This window comes from Corvus kubaryi, unplaced genomic scaffold (genome assembly GCF_017639235.1).
Source record: "Corvus kubaryi isolate FWS band 111438036 unplaced genomic scaffold, C.kubaryi_AGA036_p1.0 split3-73, whole genome shotgun sequence".
Classification (NCBI taxonomy): domain Eukaryota; kingdom Metazoa; phylum Chordata; class Aves; order Passeriformes; family Corvidae; genus Corvus; species Corvus kubaryi.
Window position 1 is genome coordinate 45,677,525 of NW_024582091.1, and position 19,115 is coordinate 45,696,639.

The 19,115-nt window shown below is 42.8% G+C and overlaps 1 protein-coding gene across 5 annotated transcripts in view; it reads left to right on the forward strand.

Annotated features, from left to right (window-relative positions):
• The first annotated feature begins 4,487 nt into the window (after window positions 1-4,487).
• The window catches only part of GRM1 (glutamate metabotropic receptor 1), a 190,876-nt gene continuing 176,248 nt past the window's right edge, over window positions 4,488-19,115 (forward strand). For all 5 annotated transcript variants that reach the window (XM_042016768.1, XM_042016770.1, XM_042016772.1 and 2 more), the window contains exon 1: window positions 4,488-5,250. In XM_042016768.1, the coding sequence (XP_041872702.1) occupies window positions 4,488-5,250 (763 nt within the window). The remainder of the gene's footprint in view (window positions 5,251-19,115) is intronic.

Genomic DNA, 19,115 nt, shown 5'->3' on the forward strand with positions numbered 1-19,115 from the left:
AGTAAGATTAAATCCCTATTTTATCTGAACAAGCCTGATAGGTGATGATGATGATGATTCTAAATCTTTGTTCACAAGCAAACTGTTCACTGTCTATAACTGTGGGCTACCTATGCATGTTTTGCGTGCATGCTGTTTATAGCAGGTGGCTTTTGTAAATCATGAAAGGAAAGCAGCTGAGTGAGCAGAATAAAAAGGACTGGAGACAATTTATCAAATAGCTGCTATGTGTTTCAACTTACTTTAGACAGGAACACATGAGCTTTCTATTTGTTTCCAAGGCAGAATAAAATTGTATAATTTTGGCAGCATTGATCCTTGCAGAATAGCTTTATATCTCCCCAGTAATTTAGCTGGAGAGTCTGCACAACTAGACAGTCTATCTGACCTGTCTCTCTTGGCAGGAAGCAGATGAGGGAGTAGCTGTGTTAGGGAAACCAAAAGTGGAATTTCAACAAACCAGGTTTACAGGCTTCAACCATTGCTAATCCAAAAAAACCTCATTTCAAACCATTTTCTACAATATACTGGCCTTTTTTATAAGAACTGAACAGAACTTTTCCAGTAGAAAATCTTCTACTGGAAAGAGGTAATTCTGATGAAATAGGAGTAGAAAAAAAGAATTTTATTTTAAGAAATACTGGAACATCCATGTTATGTTAATGATTGATTTTATCTGAAGTAAATACTGTTTGGCATTGTATAAAATGTTTAAAAAGAAAACAGAACACAACACTTTGGATGCCATCAAAACAGAATATTTCAATCAACCTCCAAGTGATTTTTAAACTGTGTAACATGGGAATATGAAAATTATTCACTTGTCCTTCATTTCAGAAAGAAAAATTATTCAACAGCAGGCAATTTCCCTTAGAAAGCAACCACTGCTTACAAGACAGCTCCAGCCCTGCTCTGCTTTTGCCCTGATTCCCTGCTTGATGGCAGCTCATATCTCTGCAAAAAATGCAGTCCCATGGAGTGCCTCAAGGATGGTTACCAGATGATAAAGGTACCATATGGTAAGAAATTTGTGAAGGTGGTAGGACTGGGGAGGTGGGCTGTTTCTGAGAGAAGAAATATTAGATCTGTGAGCCACAGCAGGATCAGGATGTGTAGGAGTCAGGGACAAAAGGCAGTGGGATGACTCTGGCCTCTTTGGTGAGACAAAGACAGCAGTGCTAGCGGTGCTATTTCCTGGTGGGGAAACCCTTTTCTTCCCCCATGATGGTCAGGGAAGATACAAGCCACTGCAGCCCCAGTGCTGTCTTTCCCTAGCCTTTCCTAAAGCCTCTTGATATCCCAGGTGTCTTCATATGAGCCCCAGATTTTGTCCATTTCCACCTGCTCCCACCTGCTGCTGCAGGGGTTGGAGAGGCAGCATTTGCAGCCATGGCTGGGCATCAGGACCCAGTGACCTGCTTTCCCATCTCAGCAAAACTCAGACCATCATAGAGGGAGAACAGCTCTGTGTGACAGCTCTGCATGAGCCTCAGCATAAAGACCAGCTGTCTTTGTGAGTGCCAGGTTAGAGGGGATGAAGGCTATGGGGTGCTGTATGTTGGGAAGAACCAATTTGCAAATGCTTTCCCTGCCAAAGCCAGAGAAGCAACCCCAAACTTAACCATTGGAGTAATTTGCTGTCGTGCTGCAGGTTCATTGTGTCAAGGGCAGAAACTGAAGTTTAATCATTAAAATGTGGGTGAAGGGGAATTTGTTCCCCCTTTTTGTGCACATCTGAATGTCTCTCCACATCTGGCCCTGGCAGAACTGCCCTAGGCTGGCCTTGGGGAAGCTTCATGACCACAGGCAGAGGACAGGCAGCCCATCTGACCCTGGTTCCCTCCTTGGGAAACATTACCTGCAGGGAAAGGGGGCACCAGCAACCCCCTGGGCTGGGTCCTTCATAATAAACCCAGTTCATGGATAAACACAGTGCAGACAAATAACTAGGTGTGTGACAGTGAAAACAGCTCAGATATTGGCACAAGGAGAAGACACCCCTGAGGCAGCACTCACTGCAAACCCATCTCTGAATGAGCAATAGTTAAATGTTTGTCCTTGCCTCTTTCTTTCAAAAGTAGGGCAAATATCTATAGAGTTCCCAGCGGGGAGGTAATCTAACTTTAACTTTCATACAGTCAAGTAAAACACCCGAGACCTGTGTTAGGGATGCAAGCAGGTCGTCTGAATTATGATTATTCAATCTGGTATTATTTTAATCTGGCATGCCTCTCACGTGCTTCATTTAGGTTCATCTTGACCTGAAAACTGCAATCTCAATGCCTTTTATGCCTTTATCCTTACAGGTGTTTTATCTTATTGCAGTGTATTTTTTTCTTTTTTGTTTTTTTTTTTCTCCAAATATAAATATTTATTTCAGTAGTGAAGCCCTGCCCATGAGGCAGACCGGCACATTTCATTGTCTCGGGTCTTCCGAGGTTGGTCTGGGTCCCCTTCTATCAGCAGCCTCTTGCTTTAACTCTCCCTCTTGCTAATTGAGGCAGGAAGAATATGAAGTAAGAGCCACTGGAGGTGAGAGCAAACACCTCCTCTGCAGTCGCACCGTGCTCCGGGTGATGTTTCCTTACTAGTTTACAAGACAATAGCCGAAAAAATTAAGGAGGGGGAGAAAATGACTGATCCTTCTGTATGAGATAATGGATGAGCCCGGGATGACCTGTTTTTTTCCTTGCGGTGGAGCGGTGCTGAAGACAGAGGGCACCCGCGCCCAGCCCACAGCCGTCGCCCCGCCGCCAGCGCGCCAGCTCGGGGCGGCCGGAGAGCCGCCAATGCCCGCTCCCAGCAGGCAGGGAGCCACTGCCTCACCCGGCCAGGTACGTCTCCGGGGTGACCCTCCGAGCGGACCGCGGGGTTCAGTCGCGGGACTGCCGGCGGGGCGGGCAGGGCAGGCAGATGGCACTGGGGAGACGGGTTGCGGGGCTGCCCGCGGCAGCCTGCTTCGGGCGGCTCTGCCTGCCTGCGGGTGCGGACGCGCAGCCAGGACAGCGGCTCCCCTCGGAGCGTCGCCTTCCTCGGGACCGTCTCCAGCGCCCCGCGCCGCTCGGCGGACACGCAGCCCCGCCGGCCCCGGCACCTCTGCCCGCCGGCAGGGAGGGACGGAAGCGGCGGCCAGCCCGGGGCGGTGCGTGCCGCGGCGGTCTGCGAGCCCCGGGAGGGGCGTGCGTGTGTGTGAGTGTGTGTGTGCGAGCCGTAAGTGTGTGTGAGAGAGAGAGCCACGGTGCTTGTGCGTGCGGGGACACCGCGGCAGCAGCGCCTAGCGGGGGGCAGAAGTTTTGGGGAAGCGCCCCGCAGTGCTGGCGGGCGGCCGAACCGGCGGTGGCGGGGCCGGGACAGCAGGACACTGGAGCACCGAGGCAGCGGGGTGCCGGGACAGCGCGACAGGAGGCTGCAGGCAGGGGCAACGGGACAGGGAGATAGCGGCCGGGGGGGCAGCGGGGCTGGGGCCCGCGGTCCGTCACTGCCTCGGCTGCCGGGCGCTGTCTCGGGTGCTGACGGCTCCTCGTGCAACAGGGACGCAGCCCGACCGCGCTCCCGGGCGGCGGCGGCCGCATCTCCCCTCCCAGCGCGGCGTTTCAAGCCGACAAGCCCTGTCGCCGGGCTCGCCGCCGCTCCCCGCCCGAAGCCTGTCTGCACGGCAGGCGTGCCGGTAAGGCACATCGGGGCTTTTGCCCGCGGTTGCCTTAGTAACTAATATGTATTTTCCCCTGATTTCATGTGTGTGTACCTGACTGTACAGTTTTGCCCCCTACACACGGAAAAGTTAATCTAAACTGTAGAGTGCTTCCTTTCTTCGTCCGTTCGCTGACCTTTAAATGACATTTTCCGTGGCTGGCAGGGCAGACTGCTCGCTTTCTCTTTTTACTCACATTATGGATGGAGAAAGGAAATGTCTAAACGGAGAAAGATGCCTTCAGGTAATCAGAACGCAAAGGAAGAAGCTCTTGTCACCTGCTTTCAGGGCTGGGGCCGCTGGGGCCGGGCTAGGGCTCTTCTCCAACGAGCTACCTACCTCCTGAAACTTTTAAAACTTCCCGGGGGCAGAGGGGGTGTGTGTGCTGGCTGGAGGTGCGGGAAGTAGCCGCCTTGGCTTGAAAAGCAGACGCAAAAAGGATTGTAGAAACTCAGCATATGTAAGTATGCCTGATCGTATATCAAGGCAAATAAATACATGTTTTAATCCCTCTTGAAACTTCTCGTTGAGAGGTTTATCGAAGCAAATTGCCCTGGGCATTTGCGAAGCAGCCATCTCTGTGCGGGATTGCTTTATCGAGCTCAGGTTTGACATATATTTCCCGGTTAGCCCGTTTTATCCCCTATTTCTATGCCACCAGGTTAAAAGTCACTAGGATGATGGCTGTCTTGGCATCTTCAAGAGTGATGCTGTGAGGCTTCGCTGTGATGGTACTTGAAGCAACTTGGCCGTCGTCAGGGAGAAGCAGATGCCATTTCCTACATGTCCTTAAACCATGTGCAGGCAAGGGGAGCCCTTGAAATTCGTAACCTGGGTCTGGATGACATCGTGCAACAAAATGATTGGTGTGCTGCTGGTCTTTTTCCCTGCTCTGCTCCTGGAGATGGACGTGCTGCCCAGGAGTGGTGGTCGGAGGGTTCTTCTCTCTGCAGCCTCCTCACAGCGGTCGGTGGCTCGGATGGACGGGGATGTCATCATCGGGGCCCTCTTCTCTGTCCATCACCAGCCGCCGGCTGAGAAAGTGCCCGAGAGGAAGTGCGGGGAAATCCGGGAGCAATACGGCATCCAGAGAGTAGAAGCCATGTTTCACACTTTGGATAAAATTAACGCAGACCCGGTCCTGCTACCTAACATCACTCTGGGCAGCGAGATCCGAGACTCCTGCTGGCACTCCTCCGTGGCACTGGAGCAGAGCATCGAGTTCATACGGGACTCTCTCATCTCCATCAGGGACGACAGGGACGGAGGCACCCGCTGCATTTCCGACTCACAGACCCAGCCCCAGACCAGAGTGAAAAAGCCCATCGCGGGGGTCATCGGCCCCGGCTCCAGCTCAGTTGCTATCCAAGTCCAAAATCTACTCCAGCTCTTCGACATCCCCCAGATCGCTTACTCCGCCACCAGCATCGACCTGAGCGACAAAACGCTGTACAAGTACTTCCTCAGGGTGGTCCCCTCCGACACGCTGCAAGCCAGGGCCATGCTTGACATCGTCAAGCGTTACAACTGGACCTACGTCTCCGCCGTCCACACGGAAGGTGGGTATGGGGCAGCCCTCGCCTCCCCAGCCCGGCCCCGGGGCGCTGCGCCCTCCGCGGCGGCTCCGCAAGGACGCGCTTGTGCCGGGTCATCCGCCGGGACCCGGGGCCGGGGCTGCGGCTCCGCCCCGGGAAAGCGCCGGCCGCTGCCACCCGCGGAGACCGTGAAGCGAACGTGGAAAAGCGGGGGGTGAGGGGGGGGCCGTTCCGGCGGCGCGGAGGGGCCCCCGGCTGCGGGCAGCGGGAGCGGGGCTCGGCGGCGCAGCAATGCCCGCAAGAGATCGGGCGTCTCCCCGGCGGTTCCGGCCCTGTCCGCATTTGCACACAGAGTGGTTCTCGTGTTTCTAAATAAAAGTTAACAGATGTGAGCAGCTGGATCTGGAGCGGGCAGCCGCTCCCCTCCGGCTGGGCCCCGGCGGCTCCGTGGGGCCGGTCAGTCCGTGGGGCTTCATCTCGCGGGGGAGTTTGGCAAAACGGAATCAGGGGTCGGCAGGGACTCCGGGATAAGCTGCTGGCTTTGCTGCATGTGAACTGATTTTCTGGGTCTGCGAACAGAGAGGAAAGAAACCTGAAAATCCCTCCCCTGTCCAGGTAGCCCCTGCAAAACCAGGTGCTGTGGGAAAGGGCAGGCAGAGGCTCACCTGCCAGGAAGTCTGGGCAAGTGTGCTTGCATGCAGCTTGAGCAATAGTCAAAGCTATCGCTCTGCACAATCTGTTCATAGTCAACAGGTCTTCTTCATTTTAAATATCAAAAGAAAAAAAGCAAGAGTAAGGTTATTTTAAAGAGGAGACATTGGTTTATGGCCAGGCTAGGTGGACCAACATAAATTGCAGCAGTAATTGCATTTGATAGAAAACAAACTCTTGTGATATATTATTGTGATATTCCTGGAGTCCAGTTGTGGTCCTCAAAATGGGATTTTTAAGTATAAAAATGCAAATCTGACCACATTATTGCTATAGCTTTGCAACTATTCTGTTTATCTGACTGTATCTCTTGTATAGATTTGATTTATGTTTCCCTCTGCTTACTGAGCTGACTCCACACCTTGCATTCTCACAGAGATGACTAAGTAAAATGAGGTAAAAATATATATTGTGACGAAAAAATAAAAGAATCTCCAGGAAGAGTTCCATATTTACATCATTCAGAAGGGAACTGGATTGATTTGGACACCAAAACCAGAAAGTACTGCAATTTGAGGGAGCTGGGGGACAAGTGAGAGCATGAAGCAATGACCTGACATTTGCAGTTAATTTATGCCCTGTTCAGATAAGAAAATGAGCTGCTAGTAAGACTCCAACATAAGTTATTAAGATTCTCTATTGTTGAGAGATATGATTAGATCCTGTGGAAGGCCAGGATGACGAATAAACATGGAAGGGGTAAATTCTTTGTTGATTTAAATAGCCATCAGTCCCTTCAAGGCACTCTGGGGAGCTCTGCTAACTCACTGTGCCTGAGGAGTTGCCTCGAGGGATTGGCTGCCTCTCTGTCCCACTCCTGTTAACATTAGTGGGCCTTACCTCTTTTGGAAAAGAGAACATCTTCTGAAGGTTCATTTTTAAAAAAAGATCAGTAAAAGTAGCAACCTCAGTCATTTCTTGTGAGCAATTTTAATTAGATACCTATTTTTATGAATGTTACTGACTGATGAAAAATAATTGTTGCAAGATTTTGAAGTGATACTTCTGAAAATAGGGATAGCCCACAAGGCAGCACTCTTCTCTTAGGAAAGGTCACAAGGATTTTGCAGATCATGCAGCTTGAGATTCAGATTTACTTTTTTTTAATTAATCTCTGTCTGTCATTCCCTTATTGTTAAATTCAAGCCAAAAATGTCACTGAAAATATGTAACAAGCTTAAACTTTTGCATTTCTTTCCAGAAAGACAAGTCATTGACCCCCACCCAATTGCTGTTCAGTAGATTCCAAAGATTATTTTTTCTCTTCTATTTAAAGTGAAATTAGTATTTATGAAAATCAGTGTAAATGGTTGCATTTCTGTTGTTTCAAACCCCGTGCATTCACTGTACTGTTAAAGGTGAAATCATTCTTTGCAGACAACACAAAGCCACTCCGAATAATAATCTGTGTGAGCAGAGCTGCTCCATCCACGCTATGTTTGGAAATACAGGGATAAAATGTAGTCAGAAACATTCCTCCTCCACAATTACTCATAGGCCTCTACACTGTCTTTACGGTGGGCTGCAAAATGTGCTGGGAGGAATTCTAGGGCATCACTGGTTGGAGAATCTCTTCAACAAGGACTGTGAGGAAGGGGTATGTTTCTAGGAAATGCATAGGTTGTCACTGTGAAGAAGTTAATTCCTTCCCCTTCCTGGTGCTCCAGATCCAGTTTGGCCCCCTCTCCAGAGAGAAAAGCTGCTTAGTTCTGCCCTGACCTCTGGTTCTCATGGGGATGGACAATGCTCAGCTCTTGCAGGCGCCCAGCCACAAGGGGTTGCAGTGAGACCACTGAGCTGACTGACCGCCTGTGTCAGCGAGCCACGCTCCTCAGTCCTCACTGACCCGGCGTAGGGCCACTGAAACTGCCCAGAGAGATGAGCCCTTTCCCAGCCTGAACCATCTAACTCCTCTGCTTACCCTTCCTCTACTCCTGCAACCTAACTCAAGTTGGCTGAATGCCCAAACCAATACCTGGGTACACAATTACAGCTTTAATGAAAATCACAAATGAATACCACACAATTTGTTGCCCAAGTTTCTAAACATGAAGCCTACACGTGCCATAAGAATGAACACAAAGAAGTCATCCATATAGGAAGATGTCTTTAAGTAGTTTTCATTTGACATGTAAGTTTATTCTTCCTGTGTCAATATGGTAATTAATTAGTGATGACACTCAGTCTCTACACTCTGGTACATGAAGCTGCACGGAGATGTGCCAGACCTGTTGGGGTTTTTACACAGTGGTTTAAGATGTATAAACATTGCACCTGGGTAAAAACTTCTCAGCGAGTGAATAAAACCTGTTTTCAAAGGTCCACATAGCATGGTGCTCCTTGTACATAAAAATTGACACATAAAACTCCACATTAAAGAAGAAAGAAAGGAGTTACTGTGTTTGGTTATTTTATTATGTATCTCAGGTGAGCATAGTTGCCCATTATGAGAGTCAAGTGTTTTCCAGAGTGGGCAACAGTCATTAAATGCTGTAACAAATCTGTGCATCTGTCAGTGGAAGGCTGTATGACCATATAGTAGTTGCAAAGCATTTTCAAGGCTATTATTTTTTTAAGTTTTCTTCAAAGGTATTTCAATGTTGGAGTTCTTGGTGTGTCTACATCTCAGGTTTTAGGCTTGAAAATCATTCTTATCTTGAAATGCACGTTAAGTGGATGCTTAACTTTGAGCCAAAGCTTCCTAAGGAAATCAAAGGCATCAGAAAGCACATATCTTAAGCTGGGCACAATCCTTAGTGTGATAAGGGCAGAAGGATCTATGCTTGCTAAGGGTAACTTTCCAAGTGAGATATTCTGGTCTTTTGCAAGATAACTTCAGAGTCAGGTATTACTCTCAAACCAGGCAGCCACTGGTGATTTGGTGAAGAATTACAGGGGACACTTTCTTCCTGGAGAAGAGCCCCCGGGCTGCCTGCGGAACAAGGCAAGAGATAGCAAGCACCACTGCTGTGCTGCTTTCATGCTGAAGGCACAAAAGTTAATGGGGTTGCCCCCAGAAAATGCAGAATGGTTATGAGATTGATGTAGGTTATGCTGACTTCCAAAACCCACAAGACACCTGCACCCTGGCTAGTGATCAGCATGAAGTCTCCACCAAATCCCTCACTTTTACCTGTTCCTCTTGTACATGGAGCAGGAGAGATGACAGTGTAAGTAGTCCTTTTATCACCTCTTCTTCTAAAGTACACCACTTCTGGATAAGCAAATAGAAATACTAGGCACCTGTACCTGGCTTTTCATTTAAATCATTACCTACCTGTTAGCCACATAAAAAGTATGTGAGATTTTTGATTCTGTGAAAACAAAATCTAAATGTACAGCACAGATTCCTTTGAATGCTGTTTGCAATGTATGGACCATGCTTACTCTTTATTGTACAAATACCCCTTTACAAACAAAATTTCCATTCCAACAGATTGACATGCAGACTTCGCAGAGGCAGCTTTGGAAATGGAATGATTAAGTTGCACCAAATTTGGACTGGTTAGAAATTAATTTTGGAGAAAAGTGAGATGTTTCTGGACTTGATTAAATTTTATCAGATTCGTATTGCCAGGCTGTTCCTTTTTCTTGAGTATAAGGCTTAAAATGAACTATGATGAAGCAGATGGCACAACTGTAAAGACTTTCACATCAAAGTAGATGCTAAGTATATTATATTCACAATGATTTTTGATAATCTGACTGCTGCATACTGTCCATTGTACAGGAAACTCATAAACATGGTTATATATGTTGGAAAGAGGGTGGAAAGGAGCGAGTCCTGCACTTTATTGCAAATCTCACGAGAAATAAATTCATTCAGTAGAACCCACTAAAGTAGCTTTAGATATGCTGGAAGATAATACTTCTTTTTAAAGGTAAGTGGGGCTATATTGATCAAATTGCTCAAAGGAATGATTTTCATAAAATTGTGTTTAATTTCTCAGAAGGTGTTTCTAACGATGTTCTATTATTAATTCTATGGTGTCACTCAGTGATGAATACTTTTTGGTAAATATATTGTCAGGCAAGAGAGATAAGGAATTCCAGTTCAAATGCTTGAAATTTTAGAGTGTGCAAATATTTCTATAGACACCAACAATTACAAAAATGCTCTTAAAGGTTAAGTTCATGTAGTGGTATGAATTGTGCTGAGATGTGTGTTCATAGATGCATATTTCAATCTATTTTTTTCTGTGTTTAAGTTGGTTCACTAACCATCTTCAAAGGCTTTGTGACAAGAAAAAAGGGAGAGGCGTATGTCCCAAGAAAAGCAGAAATTCGTTTCAAAACAAGTCTCTATACATTGGATGCATTAATTGTATTAATTAGAAGGTGCTGGGAGAATCATTTACATAGATTAAAGTTGAAAAAATTATGGTTGGTGACAAACACTGTAGAGACCAAGAGAAATTCCTTCTTGAAGATATATTGCTTTGCATTACTCCTAAATTCACAAATAGCATAACTTTTCAACTACACAACTGGCAGCTGCATGAGTTAAATAATCTCAAAAGGTTCATCGAACTCCTGTGCCTGCCTTCTCAGCAATACTGCTAGAGTTCATATTTATCAGTCAGCACAATGGGTTCATTTGTGCTTTACTTTCATTTTTTTCTACATTATGTCATTGCTATCAGATTTCTATGTCCTATAATCCTTGTTAACTCTGGCAAGTTTCTTGTCTCACTGAAGACTTTTAAAAATCTTAAATGAACTTAGCTTTCTCAAAAAGCTATGAGAAAATGCCTCTAAAATATACTTTCAAACCTGTGGTTCATAACATGGAGGTGCTTGCACTAAGGTTTCTCAAACAGAAAACAGAAAGCTGGAGTAAAAATATAACTAGAAGCAGTGTCATCCATTGAGAAACATTCTTTAGGGGTCTGATATATCAGTGAGCTGGGAACTGCAGTGAGAGCCCAGAAGTATTGCACCTGCCACATGCAGCCCAGAAAAATGCTGATCAAAGTTGTTACTAACTGGTGCTCACACAAAGCAATACAGGGATTTCAGTTTATCTTCTGGGTGGCAGGTGTGCTTGCTGCATTAGCCACTGTCACAGATGGCAGTAATTAACACCTGTGCCTGGAGTCTGAACTGGAGGGCCAGGAACTGACTGGACCTGATTGCACCTAAAGAATTGTCCTGTCACCTGTGGGTATCCAAGGGATGCTAAGGGTTATTGCCAGAGATGGTTGGAGAGAGGTGTGCAAGGGACAAATGCCATCCAGCGGGTAACCAGCTCAGGTTTGCAGTCTAGTTTTTCAATAGTGTTTCCTCAAACACTGTTATTACTATTAATGTACATCTTAACAATTTCTAAATCTGGTTTGCCATCAGAAAGTTGGCTGTTGAGAGAGAGGCTGAATATGAAAAGAAACAAGAGCAGGACAGAGCATACCTCCACAGTTCCAGTCTGTAGCAAGTTCCCAAGTCCTAGGTCTACCAGCCACCAGCAAAGGTTACCTTTAGAAGTTTGTCCAATCCCATTTTGTATCATTTATAATTTGGTCTCTAGAGCATCACAGAATTACAGAATAATTAAGATTGGAAAAGACCACCAGAAGTCATCTCATCCAGCCTCCCTGCTCAAACAGGGTCCACTAAAGCGTGTTGCTCAGGATTTTGTCCATATGGCTTTTGAATATCTCCTGGAGAGGAGATTCCACAATCTCTCAGCCTGTTCCCATGCTCAGTAACACTCACAGTAAAGTTCTCCCTCAATCTTATAAATTAATAAGTATCTTTTGTGAACAGATGTTTCCTGCTATTCACTTAAAACTATTCTTTGATAACTGCATTACCTTCAGAAGTTCATACAAAACTGTTCATCATTTGTTAATCCTGATCATTATTCTGTACTTCTAATTCCAGTATGAAATGTGGGCAAGCAGAGCTATTCAGTATTCAGGATGGGGGTACACCACAGTTAAACTCCCTTGTGAGGTAACAATTTCAGTATTGCTCTCAGACCTTTCCTGATAAACTTCCAGTAGTCCACTACTTTTTTAATTACCACCATGCACTGAATGGATGTTGTCAGAAAATATCTTAAAATTACCACAAAACCTTGTTCTTAAATGGTAAGACTTACTTCAGAGGCCATCACACAGAGGGTTATCCTCACGTGTGTTACCCTTAATTTATTAACACAAATTTTATTTCCTACACTTTGATTCCTATCTGTTAGCCAATTATTAATCCAGGACCTTCTGTTGTATCTCATATTACCTCTATTTCTGTCAGAGACTTTAATAAGAGACCTCACCAAAAGCTTTCTTAAATCCTAAGTACTCTATAGTGATTGTATTATTCACAGGGTTACCTGCTCCAAAACAGAAGTCTAATTAGCTTCTGAGGTATGTGGTTTTTTCTGAAAAGTTATGTTAATTTTTCCCTGATATGGCATATTTATTTATTTGTACCTTAATACTGTTTTGTTGTTGTTCCTGCCAATTAGCTTTGTGAAGAAATATCTAAAGTCTGCAGAAATACCATGTCTGTTGTTCACTGGATTACATGCTATGCCTCTCTACTCTCCATAAATTCAGTTAAAAATGAAAACTGATACGTGAATATATAAAATTGCTTTTTCTACTTTACTGCTTGTTTTTGTGCTAAGGCCCCTTTTACTGGTGTTAACATGCCACAGTAGAAAATTAGCTGGCATTGGAAATTTGTTGAAGTCCACCTTATGAATTTGGATTTGTTCTAAAATACGTTCTATTGCCACTCTGAGACAATGGTTCATTTCTATCCTACATATGGAATGACCTTTGTGTGAGAACTGTCCTATCCGCCTTTTCAGGCAGTGCAGACTGAGAGAATTAATTTAACTTTTCTGTTGTGGTTTTATCTTCCCTGAGTGCTCTCTTTATATAATTAGTTATCACTGAATATCAGGCAAGTTTCCCATTTCTTGAATATTTGAAGAATGGTGGGTTACTAAATTCTATTCCTTTATGTCTCAGTATTGTTTCATCTTGGTTTTTTGTGGTTTTATATTTCAATAGTCAAGGTATACTCTATTCTCTTTCCCTCATTAGGACACAACTTAGACTTTTCGAAGTATTTTTTTTATTTATTTTGTTTTGTTTATTTTAATAGCATGATGAAATTTACTTTTTTGCTTTATCATGCCAGTTTTTTTGATCTTTTTGGAACTTTGGCTCTCAGCCTCTCATACACTCCTGACTAGTCTTCATGGGATTTGTTCATATTTCACTCTTTTGCCTACTTCTTTTAATGTCCTTGAAATTAGCTTTCTCATTCTGATATAATTTATTTTACTTTGAATTAAACATTACTTTTACTGGGGTTATTTTATGTCACATGCAGCTTTTTTCTGTCCAGATATCACTAAAGTATAGTCAAAATCGCAGACTGCTTTTTGGATAGTTAGGTCTTAACAATTTTTGTATGGCTTAAGACTAAATCAAGAGTTGCTTCTTCCTTTGTGAGTTCAATGAGCAAATGAGTAACACATGAAACACATGAAAAAGAAATCAATACACAGTATGTAAGATTTGCCTTCATTTTCCATTGTCTAACCTACAGTCTGGCAGTGCTACCTACAGAGCCAGAGTGTCTTAGTAACATTTTGTGGCATGGGTATTGTGCATCACAAGCCATCTTTTCCTCTTCTGCTGAGACACTGCCTAGTGTCTTCTGTCTATCAAAAACCAAGGTGACAGATATTTCATTTTACTGAAAAGTCGTATTGTTATCTGTGGTGTTGCGGTCCTTTGTTCGAACAATTTTTATTCATAATCTCTCTTGAATATTTTTATAAACAAATGTATTTCTTAAAGGATATTTGAATTATGTTAACAGCCATCAATGATTTATAAGTCCCTTGGGAATTTGGCAGTAATGTTGTAAGCATGGGCATTTGGCAGTTCTTGTAGACAAAGCAGAGAAGATCATGTCCCGTGCTGGTGCAGAGAGCAAGTGTAGCTGTAAGGCTCCTGATCCAATACCCATTGAAATTAATTGGTGGCCCTCTGTTGAGTCCAATGGATCCTGAATGGGGCTCAGCACGGACATCAGATGTTGTCTTTTCAGGTTATTGAGCTGAAATTTCTCAGAAAGCCATAAAAATCCACAGGGGCTGTGAATCCCACATCTAGGTGTGTGCCATAATTAATTGAAAGTAGTGTAAAATTGTGCGAAAACAAACTGTGTTTATTGGATTTGCATAGATATTAGAGGATATTCAGATACATAATTTTTTCCTTCCAGCTAGAAGAAGGTTGAATCTAGTTCTTCCCATACAAGTTCCCCAGAAAATTTAACACTTGCTTCCCTTTGCAAAATGTTTGAGGAACAAACCTTCATTTTCTTAAATGCAGTTGTTTCACCAGCAACTTTCATCCTTATTCATCTGTGCATACAGATGGGTTTGTACAAGCTGGTAATTTCTCAAAAATTTATTCAAACAAAACTCATCCTGGGAAACAACAATAAGAACCAGACATGAATATTGCTGAAATGACAACTATTGGAAATGTGAATAAGTGTCCATAAATACTCTCTTAAAATGTTTGGCCAGGCTCCATTGAACATTGAATATCTTTTCAGGTAGAAAAAGGTGGAGTAGAATATAAAAGATAAATTTGCAATTAATTGCCAGGAAGTGAGAAAACCTTTCAAGCTTGTTTATAAGCCTTTCTTACCCACCTGGTGTTATGGAGCGGCTTCAGCAAATGGAAATTTGGCATGTAGAAGTTCGTGCTTGGTATTGAAATTGGTGATCCTCCTAATGAGAACATATTTCTCTGACTGCAAGCTGCGCATGAGTACATCTCAGTCTCTTGCCAGAACAGCAAATATGTGAAAATGAATATTGGTAGTACTGTTAAGAAATGCTGTATTATGAGCACTGGAAAACTGTAGGATTATTTGAGAGACTGGAAAGTAAAAATCCACTCCTATTGAACTATTCAGAAAGGGTTACAGTAGCAGGCTGACAGCATTCTTTTGGAGGATGCTCTTAGTTGTCAGGCCATATTTCCTAGGAGGATAATTCAGGATCGAATTAAAAACTCTACAGCTATCAGCTGTATGAAGCAAAGTGCTGAGCTGGGACAGTTCCTCCACTGGAACAAAAGTGTTGAAGATTTTGAGAACGGGGAATGAGCCAGACATCAGCCCTGACAGCAGCCCTGACAGACTGGGTATCACTTAGTCCTTTCTTGTTCCTTTCCACCCTCAAGGCACTACACTTGTGGCTCTTAAGTGTCACTGCATTCCCTGTTAAATAGGCTTAGCCTTCCTCTTTTGGGTGGATACCTGCACAACTCAAACCATTCTTTGTCCGCTGTCAAGTTTGCGCACCAACATCTGACAGCTCAGTCTTGGCATACTAAGTGACACGGTGCCAGTGTGTGTCACCTAGAGCCAGAATTCCTTCCCTTCCCACACAATGCCAACCTGCAAATGAGATTACAATAACAGGAAAGTTCTCCAGGAGTTCCTTATGGATTTGTCACCAAACTCAGAAAGAGGTAAACAATACTCTATTAAACATATGCCCATAACCATGGCCCAATCATGTCCTTCAGTGTTGGCATCCTGAAAAAGGGTAGGAGAAGAATGTAGTAAAAATGGTGTTGAGACAGTAATGTGCAAAACTGATGCTGTGAAGTTGAGTGAGTCAACGAATATTGATTTCAATATATTACAGAACAGCCAAAAATGGACAGTGTTGAGTTATGCCAAAAATCCAAACATGAAAGATAAATGAGCTATGCCAGACAGCTCTGGCTACCAGGATAGCAATCCCCAGAAAAATAACAAGATGGTGATGCAGACTTCAGCTGACAAAAACTTGTAATTAAATTAAAACCAATCAGTGTGACACTGTGAAGAATAGCTCTTCTCAAACAAACCTGATTTTATTCCCTGATGAAAATGCAAACTTGGTAGCTACAGATTGAAAGTGCAGATGAAGTATCTTAGATTTCTTTTCAGGCACTGAATCAGTATTACAGAATATTTTTATTAAAAAAGCACTGTGCAATGTCAGAAAAACAGATGTCCCATAAATTTAAACTCCACACATTGATCTCAGGAAGTAAAGGGTGATCATCGAATAAGATTATGCAGAGAGCTTGACAAAGAGTCTAATACCTCACCGTCTTCATCAATGATATACTGAGCATAATTGCTGACAAGACATACAGATTTGTGAAATGGCAATTAATGGTGAGAAAAGGGAAGATTCAAATCTCTTGGCAAGGTAGGCCCAGTCTGGGAAAATGCATTCCAATGCAGTCAAATGTCAACCATAAATACAGAATAAAGCACATGTGCAGCTTACATAGGAGAATTGTGTCCTTGAAAGAAGTCCTAAGTACACTTTATGATTATAGAGGAACTACATAAAAATTTCCCTAATTTCCCATAAAAGCTAATGCCATCCTTGAGAAAGTGGGAAACTCAATCTAAGGATAATTACTTTTAATTTTGGTATTTGTTCAGTTCTGTTGTCAACTTTTAAAAACCAATATTAAAATATTGAAAAGAGATAGGGATAAAATGGAATGATTTGAGGGCTGAAAAAAGTGCTTAGTAGCAGGAAGCTAAATCAGCTTCATCTGTCTGGTTTTTCAAAAGGAGATACAACTTGATTTATCAAAAATGCCTCATTTCCTCCAAGCAAACAAAGCCACTGGGAACTACAGGGCTCTTCATCCTAATGGCTACATGCAAAGCAAGCACCTATTGCTGGTAAGCCAACAAATTCCAATTAGAAAAAAGACCTGTGTTTTCACTCATGCTGGTGATTAACCACTGAGATAAATGATTGAGGAAAGTTCAAACTTTTGATGTTGTCTAATCAAATTTAGCTGCAGATATTCCAGAACAGTTTTATTTGAAATGCATCTCGCTGGACACAGTGCAGTTGCATCTGGAGTGAATGTATGGGCTGGGATTTGATTGGTGGTCAGATAATAAGAGCTGACAATTCTTTTGTCATTAAATCTTGGTCATTTGTGGATAGTTTTAATTATGTAAGGAGGTGAGAAAAATGTTTTATTTAAAGAGTAGCTTAATATTGGGCTTATTCAGCTGCCTAGGAACATCCAAAGTATCATGTGCTGTGGATACTGATTGTAGTGGAAGAGACACTCAGGACAAAATAATCCCGTAATTCAAATTCAGACCACTATTTCAGTTTACATGCAGTATTTGAAGTTAGTATTTGTCCTCTCATCAGCAGTTGGTGCCTGTAATACATTTTGCCCTTAGACTACAGAGCCCCAGCTCCTATTGGTTTTGTTTGCTTGGGGGAAATTTCCATTTCCATATGGAATTTATACTTCACTTATTCTCTTACTTGTGACATAGATTTTGGCCCCTGTGACTGAAGAAAACAGTAAGTTTTCTAAAAGGATGCAATGACATTTTCCAGTGGTCTCACTAATTAGAATACTGCTTTGTACCTAAAATGATTTAATTCATGTGACAGCCCATGCAAAGTAAATGAAAAAAGAAAAAAACCACTGTGAAAGAAAACAGGAAATTGATAGCTAGGTTAATTAACATTTTTACCCAGCAGTTTTTCTAGAAATTAATTCAGTGTTGAATTTCTGAATATCTGTTTTAATTTTAACAGATATAATATGAACATAAATATTTTCTGGTTGTTTCAGATCCCAACCAACATGTTATAACACAATCCCTTCATGCAATGAACATCTTAACGTCCTTTTACAAGGCAACTTAGAGTCTAGCCATGTTTGTAAAATCCTTTGTCCTTGTCACATCTACTTCTGACTCTTCTACTGAGTCCAAATATATGTGAAATAATGCATTCTACATTTATCATAGATGTGTTGTTGTCTGTGAAGTGAGAAACAGAAATGTACTGGTACCACGAATATCCAAAGTCACATCACTGCTTTTTATAGTTCATATCCTGAGGACATCTGAATACTAGGAGTGTCTTCAAAGTTCTGGTAAAACATCTGTATTCAGAACTATGGTTTGGCTTTAACGAAGTCAATAGGAGCTATTGACTGAAATTTAGCTGTGATGATGCTGTGTGATGATCCTGTAAGGTGCAGAATGCTCTTGCTTGATCCCAAATGGCATGTGAATGTTATCTTAACTTTAAGCACTTGAATTATGGAGGGCAAGAATTAACCATACACTTAGACAGTACAGTTTCTGGGGGTAGCTGGCATTGCAATAGTGCCCAGTGCTTTACAAGATGAGGCCTGGTGTGCTTATCTCACATTAAAGACAGGCTTTCTGCTGATAAAGCAGACATTTATAAGCCTTGTAAGGGACTCTGCAGTGGGTTAGTCTAGGGGGAAACCAAAGAGCCTTAGTACTGTGCATATCAAGGGATTATGAAAACTGATGAGTGGGCTAAATAAAGACAGGCTGCAACCCACTAGAGAAAAAGGGCAGGATTTTGGATGTGCTGTTTTGAAGTGACAGTTAGTTGCTGCTGTCTTTCTTAATTTAAAGTGGAGTGCCGAAATAACTGATTAGCTTGGCTTTCTAATTTCTAATTATTTTCTAATTTTATGAATAGAAGATCAAGGTAAGTAGGCAGCTAACTGAGTGTTGAAACTTAATTGTATTTAACCATGCAAAAAAACTACGATTTATTTTAAAGTATTTTGTTTGTTTTGCTCTAATTACTCATTTGCTATACTGGATTACACTATGGTAAATGCCACCTGGATTTTTTTCCTCTCTCTTTTATAATGAATAATTTTAGAGTGCTAATTTGTATGTGCTTAAATTTTAGACTTTAGACAGCTCTTTTATCATAATACATGCAGGAAAATAACACACAAAGCAGAAGAAGAAAGAAACTACTTCTGTGTCTCCGTCACACAAAGACTTCTGACATAAAAGGCTATTGGCTTTTTGGTGTTGCCAGGCTTCTTTTATTTGTACGAACATTGACTTCCAAGGATACTATCTTAAATTGTCTAGCCTCTAACATATATGAATTTAAAACTCAGAACACACAATGTTTTGCGAAACAGAAATTTTAAAAAATATATATAGATCATATTTAGAATAAGCACTGTGTGTGCTTCATTTCTTAGTAGGCAGGTTTCATTTTCTAGCCAGCAGCATGCAGAAGGTGACTGGGAGCTACCGTGAAAAGGCACTGGGCTGCCTTGTTTTGGGGAGAAATTTGTGGG